This window comes from Arachis duranensis, chromosome 3, assembly GCF_000817695.3.
Source record: "Arachis duranensis cultivar V14167 chromosome 3, aradu.V14167.gnm2.J7QH, whole genome shotgun sequence".
Classification (NCBI taxonomy): Eukaryota; Viridiplantae; Streptophyta; class Magnoliopsida; order Fabales; family Fabaceae; genus Arachis; species Arachis duranensis.
Genome location: NC_029774.3, coordinates 113,175,635 through 113,185,867, shown reverse-complemented (window position 1 = coordinate 113,185,867; position 10,233 = coordinate 113,175,635). Strand labels below are relative to the sequence as shown.

Here is a 10,233-nt window from a genome sequence, read left to right as displayed (position 1 = left end):
ATTTTCTGGCTGAAATTGAGGGAGCTGAGCAAAAATCTGAGTTAGGCTGAAAAAGGACTGCTGATGCTGTTGGATCTTGACCTCCCTGCACTCGAAATGGATTTTCTGGAGCTACAGGAGTCCCATTGGCACGCTCTCAACGGCGTTGGAAAGTAGACATCCAGGGTCTCGATGATTTAATACAATTCCTTTGTTTTCCATTCGAACACGCTTGTTCTTATCTAAGATGTTCATTCGCGCTTAATTATGGAGAAGGTGATGATCTGTGACACTCATCACCTTCCTCAATCTATGAACGTGTGCCTGACAACCACCTCCGTTCTACATCAGATTGAATGAATATCTCTTAGATTCCTTAATCAGAATCTTCGTGGTATAAGCCGGATTGATGGCGGCATTCATGAGAATCCGGAAAGTCTAAACCTTGTCTGTGGTATTCCGAGTAGGATTCTGGGATTGAATGACTGTGACGTGCTTCAAACTCCTGAGGGTTGGGCGTTAGTGACAGACGCAAAAGAATCAATGGATTCTATTCCAACCTGATTGAGAACCGACAGATGATTAGCCGTGCTGTGACAGAGCATAGGAACGTTTTCACTGAGAGGATGGGAAGTAGCCACTGACAACGGTGACACCCTACATAGAGCTTGCCATGGAAGGAGCCTTGCGTGTGTTGAAGGATTTCAAGGAAGAGTTGAAGTCAAAGGACAAAGCATCTCCAAAACTCCAACATATTCCCCATTACTGCACAACAAGTAACGCTATTATTTTCTATTATTTTTCTAATAATTTTAAATACTTTGACTTCTTACAATTAAATCCAAATAACCTTGTTGACCTCCTAACTAAGATTAATAAAATAAACATTGATTGCTTCAAACCAATAATCTCCGTGGGATCGACCCTTACTCACGTAAGGTATTACTTGGACGACCCAGTGCACTTGCTGGTTAGTTGTGCGAATCACAAATTCGTGCACCACTACCCCCACCCAATTAGATAAAATTCAGGACACCTTGAGAAAATTCTACATGGAAACGGGCATCAAAGTTAACCAAGCAAAGTCTTTTATAATATTTTCAAAGAACACTTCAATGCAAGTTAAACACAAAATTATCAGAAAAAATTAGTTCAAAGAAAAAAACGCCCTATGAAGATACCTAGGAGCTACGATAAACAATAATAGGAAATAGAAAAGAACTTCAAGTCAATGATCAAAAGGGTAAAAAATAAGTTAAAGGGATGAAAAAGCAAATACTTATCCTTAGCATGTAGAGTCACGTTAGCACAAGCCATGATAAGCCCCACAACACAGCAGAGTACCCAAAAGAATATGCAACGAGATAAAAAAATTTCAAAGAGGATTTATTTGGGAAGACACAAATAACTAGAGAAAATTTTCATACTATTAATTAGAAAACTATCTGCACTCCTAAACATGAAGAAGATTGGAAATGAGAAACCTGAACACTATAAATGATACCTTCTTACTTAAGATCATACGGAACATTAAAGAAGGACCTAATTCACTATGGGTAGAAGTTCTGACTCACAAATATTGCAATAACAACAGAGATCTAAACCAACATACAATAAAGAAGTCAGACTCGCCTCTTTGAAAAAAGCTTGTGAAACTCTGGCCAATCTTCAAGGAATGCATTATCCACCATATTAATGATGAATTGTCAACTAATTTCTGGCTGGATTCCTGGGTAGAAAAAGAAGGAATATTGATCAATAAGGCAATAAAAAATATCACTAGCACAAAAAGTTGTGTTTAAAAATGCACAGGTAGGTTTAATAATTGGGACAAAAATAAAATAAGAAGAAGCTTATTTGAGGAGACAGTCTTAAAGGTTATTGCTCTTCCTGAATCCAACAAAGCTATGGAAATGACCGAATAGGTTGGAGGCACATGGCAAATGAAGACTTCTCTACAAGAACCACCTACAAAGTCATAAAAAATTAGTCAGCATCTAGAAAAACACTATGGACCATTATATGGAGTTGGAAAGGACTCAAAAGACTAAAACCTTTATTTGGCAAGTCCTCCATGGCAGATTTTTACTGAACAAAAGAGAGCCTGTGTCTATAGAGGAGACATAAACTGTCAATTCTGTAAAGAAGACATATATTTTAAATTTTAATTTTATATTATTTTATATTTTTATTTAAATAAGATTGGATCAACCGATTCAATTGTGATCTACTGGTTAAATCCAGTAGTTTGACTAGTTTGATCACCGGATAAGTTTAGACAACTATGCCAAAAACTCTTCCATAATTATATATATTACATAAAAGCATGAATTAAACTAAATTTATACATAATTCAATTATTATTGAATAATAATGTAGTATTTTGATTTTATGATAATTTAATAGATTTACCTAATTTTTACCTAATTAAATAGTTCAATTTTATGATGCACGGACACTGACAGGGATACATGACACGACATAACACATGATACACGGATACACGGATTTTAAAATCTTATAGAGACGAGAACACGACATATATATAAAATATAAAGTAGTTTTTAAATAAATTTTTGATGATATTTTCATATTTTATTAATATTAAAATATAAAATAATTTTTTAATTATTTTTAATGTCTTTTTTAACTATATAACATATTTAAAATATTTTTTGTTTTAATAAATAATAATATATATTATTTCTAAACTCATTTCAAAGATACATGTTAAAAATAGGATTGGACATGCTGATATGTGATGGTATTTAGGTATATCTAAGTATATTTAAAAAAATTATTTTTTTATTAAGACACAATTGGATACAACAAACAAATATGTCAAACAAAAGTCGATGAATATCTATCCAAAATGTTTTTAATTAGGGATGGATCGGGTGAAACCGGGTTTGATGTGACCCAGACCCGACCCGAAATATATATCGGATCTATTTGTTAGACACGAATCCAGTTCTAGACCTGATGAAACCTACACATTTTCGGACCATGATTATACCGGATAAAAAGTGGGTGAAAATCGAGCCGTTAAGATTACCTTCTTGTAAGCTAGCATGTGAAAATATCTAAATTTCTACGACTCCAACCATTATTTGACATCGTAAAATTCACTTAGAAAAATATAACAAGAACCAACCATTCCCTAAAATTTAAGCATAACCACAATCGATACTAATATTGTCTAGTAACACCAAATATTTAAATCAATACAAATAACACAATATTATATATTAGTCTAAAATCTTATGCATTTTAAACATAAAACATTAACTTATAGTCTTATAATGATTAATCACACAAAATATTAAGGTTTACAATACTTAAATTTCACATAAGAATAGCTATTATTTATCACTAATAACACAAAATATTAATTGTGTATGATGACCGAACCACTGAATCAAATGACCCAAACTATGACACGAATCTGACTCAAAATAATAACCAAATCTATTTTTAAAACTCTTATCCAATCCTAAACCCAACGAGGTCACACTAAATTGATCTCTAAAAAATTCAAAATTTTCGAATTGGGTCGTACTATAAACAACCTTGTTTCTAATATACAAAATATGACAACTCAACCAAATATTCCTGCTTGGTTCAACCTATCTACGAGGGGAGTGGATCCTCTCCAGTGAGAAAAAAACTGGATGATATCCAGTGTTCAATCTAACCATTCATTGCACTCTCTCTCTTATTTATTTCTAGGCTCACTCATAGAATCAAAGGTGATAGATCACACTGGATTCTATCAATTGTTAAAAAAACTGGAGAGGATCTTTTTCTATCTACGAGTAGAGGATGAGTGGGAGCGAAAATCACCAAAAGAAGCGAAATCCAATTGTGGGGGCCACCCATACCATAAGACAGTAGACTTGTTGAGTGTGGTTGTCGAAACGGCAACAGTTTCAGTGCGAGTCTCAGTTTCTGTGTTTCTGTTTCTTTTGCTTGCCTACTTGGCCACTCCCAAGTTCCGCTGGAAGCTTGCAGTTGGAATCAGATGACGAATGCCCCCCTTTGCTGCGCTACTCTTCCTCTTCTTCCTATTCCTATTCTAGGGTTTATTCTATTTTTTATTTTTTATTTTGATTTGGTTCTGCTTATTTCCTTTTTTGATACTCAGTTCTGCCTATTTCTTATTCCTATGTCTTTAATGCCTTTTTAAACGCGAGAATGGCTAATTAGTACCCTATGATTTTGAATTCGAAGCGATGCCATTGAATCGGGACCCTCTTTTGCTACTTATTCGTGATTATTTACAGCGCTTTTGTATGATATGATACTCTCATGATCTTCTTTACTATCCCTAATCCTACTGAGTTTCACTGTTTACAATGCTTAAATATTATTAAACTAAAACTAATGGAAGAAAACCTATAATAGCACTTCATATCCCCCAAAAAAGGTCAAAACAAACAAGTCTTGGATCCGTATAAACCGTGCACCTAGCTGGTTGAGTAGATGATAAGAAATTGGAAATTGTTAGGTAGTGGAGTTGGCAGTCTTCTATAATGCTTTAGTTAGTTGTATGTATATGAGTAAGAGTAAGTGCTAATATTCAAGATACAATGTTTCTGCAGTATATATCAAATCTTCTTGTCATTAATGCCTGGAGGGTGTCACCAATTGCACTCAAAGTAGCTGGTGCAAAAATTGCAAATAATATTTTCAATGCCATTTGATTCTTCCACAAGCTTTGGTGGATCTTTTTTAACACCTAAATTATGTTGGGTTGCTTTCCACTGGGGAATGAATAATGGACTACTTGGCTTTGTGATTGTGAGAGTAGCTGATTTCTTATTCTTTATTTATAGATTTTGTAAAGATAAAGATGCTGTACAAGATCCATCATGAATGTAGTTTTTTCATGGTTTTCTCAGAATAGGGTTGCTAAGTTTGTAGTCTGTTTGGAGATTCAAATTGGCAAGCACCTTCGTTACTCGTCGCTGAAGTTAAATTCACATCAATATTTAGAATGTGGAATTGTATCATCTCGGTAGACGTAAATTGTTAGATAAATTAGTCATAGCACTATCCAGTTGTGAGAATGAGATTTTGGGCATTATTGAGATAAATTTACAATTACATCCGTTTGTGCGCCATTCTGAGGCATTATTGGCATCCTTAGTCTAATCGTTTCTTGAAGTTTCGGGTGTTGGCGATTAGTCAAAGGTATTCGATTTGTTGTATCTACTTAGAATTGGTTTAACAAGTACACATATGCCTCTAACAAGTTCCCATACGTCCAGTAACAATATTTCATTAGCACTCTTATACACAGTATAACTTAAAACAGTAAAAGACTTGAAAAAATATAAAACGAAAAAGGTAAAACAATTACAACGATAAAAGATTTTTGCTCCTCTGGGAAGAAGTTATTATCAGCAAATCAAATGTTGCAGAGATGGAAGCAAAGAAGAACTAGAACAGATAAAATTCTCATGAAAAGAGAGAAGTTCAATCGGGAAATTCTTGTGATTAATAAGGAGAGCAAACTAACTATACAAAACAAGTCTCCTAACCGAGTTGGGGAAGGGGAGCGGTTATTAAATATTAAGTAACCACAGTAAACATGATCAAATGATGTATGCCACAACAAACTAACACTTTGGTGGATAGATTTTATTTCTCGTTATCATTCCTCCAAGTAGCACTCTTATTTTTTCATTTTGATCGACCACCAACAACATGCTTCATAGTAGCTTTTTCCTTCCATCCGTATTCTGTGAATATACTGAGTCTTACATAGTATCGGCTCAACTCTTGACGTATGATACCTACTCAAGCACTTATTTGGGTATGCATGAGATAGAAATCGAGACATGTACGACTGAAGTAAATCTTCCTAGTCTCGTACTGAGCATAGAACTGGGATTAATGATTTAATTTTGCTTCTCTGCATGCGTTTTTTCTTTCAAGAATGGATTTTTGTGTTCTCTCTAAATTCTTTTCTGTTTTAAAAAACGTTCGGTTATGATTACTGAGTTGTTGACTCCCGTGGTTGGTGACTTGATGTGAACTTTGACGGGACAGTTCTTGTAGCTTCAGATTTTTTGTGGTCATTTTTTTTAGTCTTCTTTTCATTTGAAAACTCTGTTCTTTCTGTTTCCTAGCCTGCCATATATATCAGATTTATGACATTTCTTTTGGTGTTTGTTTCAAATTCAGAGAACTCTGCAGTAATTAAATTGATCCTATAACATTGCGGGAAGAAAGATGAGTGAACCTGGCAGAAAGCACTCTTCAAGGAGGGATTTGAGAGATGATGCTGAATTTGCAAGGTATCCGTGTCATCTTCCATACTTTTGTTTCAAATCAGTTCCCTGTGATATTTTTCATGTCTGTGCTTTTGCTAAAGAGAAAAGTTTCTTTGAGGGTAGTTTTTCGTTAATTTCAAGGTCATTCTAGTACACTTTTGAGTTATATTTTTTTTCTTTTTTACTCTAAGAAGTTTTAGATCTTTTACATTGCTGCATGCGCATAATTTCCAGATGATTTTGGTTTTATTAATTGCATTGGAAATTGCTATGTTTAGAAGTAGCCGGAGTAGGAGCCCTGCATGCGATTTCAGGTGGGATTCAGAAGCCAGTGACAGAAAAAGAATGAGGTCTGGAGGATCAACACGACCATGTAGAGATTTCGCTGTTGGAAACTGCAGAAGAGGCAGCCATTGCCATTTCCTTCATGATGATAATCAAAACTATGATGATGGCTGGGAAAGTAGAAGCAGGCAAGACAGAGCTCTCAGATATTCTGCACCCCATGAGGGTGGGGACTATTCTCTTAGAAGTGGAAGATCTAATGATGCTTGTATTAATTTTGCAAAAGGATGGTGTAGAATGGGAGCATCATGCAAGTATGTACATCATCACAACAATTCTGATGGGTTTCGTGAAATTTCCGTTGCAGAATCAACTAGAGAAAGGGAAATTGATAGGAGGCACATGGAGAGTTCTTATGAGTGGGATGGTGCGCATCGTCCAAATCACAGTGGGGATATTCCTTGCAAATTTTTTGCTTTTGGCAATTGTCGAAACGGTAAAAATTGCAGGTTTTCTCATGATAGTCAAGCATTTCAGAGGCCTAACAGAAGTTTAAGGGATGATAGGACGAGTTATTATGGTGAACATGAGGCATTGGATATACAAAAATTGAATGATTCGATTAGTCCGAATGGAAGGCTAAGGGATGACAGATGTGGTTTCAAAAGCAACATGGCTGATGTAGATGAAGCTTGGGATGGTCCAGAAAAGAATGACTTGGGTGCTGTCGTTGATACAGAAAACCTGGTTGAGGACAACACAAACAGAATTTCAGGTGCCACAGAGCCGAGTTTCACTCATCGGCCAATGAATGATGTATTGGACTGCCGTTTAGATAAGGGCAGAGTGCATGCTCAATCACCGTTTCCAAGTGCGAAGAACGATACCAACTATTGGGAGACACAAAAGGCTGGAGACAACATGCGCAGTACCCAGTCAATAAATACAGTGATTTGGCCAGGTGATGAAAAAATGTCTCCCGATTGGAAGTTTGGTGTGGGATCTTTCTGCGGAACTGAAGAGAAGCATGAGCAGAATAAACAAGAAGTTACTCCAGGTAAAATCACATGCTTGATGTTATTGTTGGTGACTTCCAAATTTTCAAACAGGATTCTCTTATTAAAGTGGCATGCAATGATAAGAGTGTCATAAACTTTTCAAATGTGATTACGCAAAACCTAAACTTTTGTACTGTTGTTCTGCCAGGACAAAGATTTAATCAGAATGCTCAGGATCTAAATGCTTCAAGCTGTCAGGTTGTTGGTCAAAGTCAAATGCCAGTTTCCGTTGCTGCTTCAAGAGTGGGAATTGTAGAAGGTATGCAGAACCAGGAAATCAATGTGGAGAAAAAGTACACTGCTGAGCCAAACATCATGGAGGCGATTCTATCACAAATTAGTTCAAGAGATCCTTTATCTCAGAACATGGTTAGCAAAGAACGGCTTGCTCAACTAACCAGCATCTCAGCCACTCTGGCACATATCATTGGTTCAGCTAAGCAGCTTCCACAACTTAATGCTACTTCAAATTCTCATGATGCAAGGGATACTCCTTTACTAGGCAAATCTGAAGGGTCTTATTCTAATAATAAGCCAGTTTTTACGTTCGCCAAGTCAGATCCTGCCGTTGGATCACAGAAGCAGTATGATCCAATTTGTGACAGTATTGAAACTAAGGATGCTCATGCAAATGGCGTCCCGCCATACTTTTCCCCAATTGTAAAAATTATAAATGAAGCGGAAGAAATTCCAGCACCATCATCTAAGTCAACAAGACAAAATCTTGATTATTCTCGTAAAACTGCCTTTCCAGAAGGACCACTTGTTAAGTGTGACCACTCTATTCAGTTGCAGCAGCAAGGTGAAAATATTGAGATTAATAAGGAGAAAGATGTAGTGATAGCTGAAGAAAAGCAAAGTTTACAATGTGCTAAAGAAATCACGAAAGAGAATATTCCTATGGAAAACATGGATCAAACTGGTGGAACTGATGAAGCCAAGAAAACAAAGGATGTTAAAGGGGTTCGTGCATTTAAATATTCATTGGTGGAGTTTGTTAAGGAGCTGCTAAAACCAACATGGAAAGAAGGCCAAATCACCAAAGAAGATTATAAATCAATTGTGAAGAAAGTTGCTGATAAAGTAGTTGGCACGGTGCAGCGGGCACATATTCCTCAAACGCAAGAGAAAATTGACCACTACCTATCATTGTCAAAACCAAAGCTTAACAAACTTCTACAGGTCAGTGGTGGTTCTCTTACAAGTTTCCATTATATGTGTGAAGCATTCCAAATCTTGTGCCCCATTTCATTTAGTTTTATAGATCAACCTCTGCCCATGTGCAACTCCAGTAACTCTTTTCAAGGTGGTTTAATTTAGATGTTCAGATGGTTGGTTGCAGGAAGGTTGTTCAAAGAGTTGTCCAAATTCCAAAAATATGGGATTCATTTTGATGGAGATCTTCCTATTTTCATAGGTTTTCGTATGTGTAACTAAATTTCATCATTAAATATCTCAGACCACAAAAGAGAGTTTAATAAATTTAATCATCTCACACAACATGACTTTTGTTACAACTTAAATTTGAACACAAAATAAGACTCAACTCGTTGGAGCATGGGGTATTGCTTCCATACAGTCAATCCATCACCATCACCAACCTGAGTTCAAACTTTCCTTCTCTATGATCACATGCATGATCGGTTCTTTGGCTATACTTCCCTTCTTGTATCAAAGATACATCTTATTCAAGCATTTGAAATTCTAAAAGAAATATATATTGGCTACCCCATACTTAGGACTCCAACATAAGAATATTAGTATCACCCATGACACCCCCATAGACATGATGATCATAATTTGCTCAACTAAGATCTACCTGGACCATTGTTACTTTTTTTCACTTATATAAGACAATGTCTTTGCCCATGCCCACATACATAGGTCTATCCCTGGTCAAAGATGTTCTGTTTTATCAGTAAAGATCTGTGTCAACATTTAAATCTGAGTATAGCATTTGAGACTTGTTAATTTTGGTTTTCATAGCAAGTCTTGTGATTTTTCTCCGTTTGAATGCAGGCATATGTAGAAAAGGCACAGAAGGCATAGGCATGTGCAGAAATTTGGCTGTGTAATTTGTTGACTATGTTTATATATTGCTTCATTTTTCTTTTTTCCTTTATTTTTTTGGGTACCCTTTTAGATCAGTTGATAATCTAATGGAGTAGTAGCCCTTGCAGCTCGTGTACATACAAACTCGGCAAAAACGACTGATGCTATTATACATTAGCTTATAAGTTATAACTTGCTTACAGCCCTAATACTTATAGGGGTTCATTTTATTTGTTATATTACTTATATACTGTGTTTATTTCACCTGTTTGATGCAATTAAGGGAAAGTGACATCTGTTTCTATCTAGACAGTCCAATTATGCAGCGTCGAATTCAATCATATCATGGAATCCAACAGATGAAGGAATGAAAACATACAATACAAAACCCCATGCCATTCTCTGTTGATTCATGATAGGACAAGGAAACAGGTCAACTTTATTCCTGTTGACATTGCTGCAACCCACGTTCAATAGAGGTACTACTACTGCAAATTCAAAGTAATGATTCCGCTATTGAGCGCTTTGGATTTGCCCTTAAGAGCGAGCTGGATCTTTAAACCGAGGGGAAGAAAATTAGA

General features: G+C 35.9%; 1 protein-coding gene across 3 annotated transcripts; it reads left to right on the top strand.

Moving 5' to 3' along the window:
* Positions 1–4,034: 4,034 nt before the first annotated feature.
* LOC107480268 (zinc finger CCCH domain-containing protein 38) lies at positions 4,035–9,877 on the top strand. Of its 3 annotated transcripts, XM_052259126.1 has the most exons (5): positions 4,035–6,281; positions 6,536–6,768; positions 6,910–7,599; positions 7,749–8,782; positions 9,620–9,877. In XM_052259126.1, exons 1-5 carry the CDS (start codon positions 6,217–6,219, stop codon positions 9,647–9,649), a joined length of 2,052 nt encoding a protein of 683 aa, XP_052115086.1. In that variant the 5' UTR covers positions 4,035–6,216; the 3' UTR covers positions 9,650–9,877. The 3 variants fall into 3 exon arrangements, with proteins under 3 accessions (XP_052115086.1, XP_015955895.1, XP_015955894.1); XM_016100409.3 differs by having other exon boundaries at positions 6,539–7,599; XM_016100408.3 differs by having other exon boundaries at positions 6,536–7,599.
* Positions 9,878–10,233: the final 356 nt, after the last annotated feature.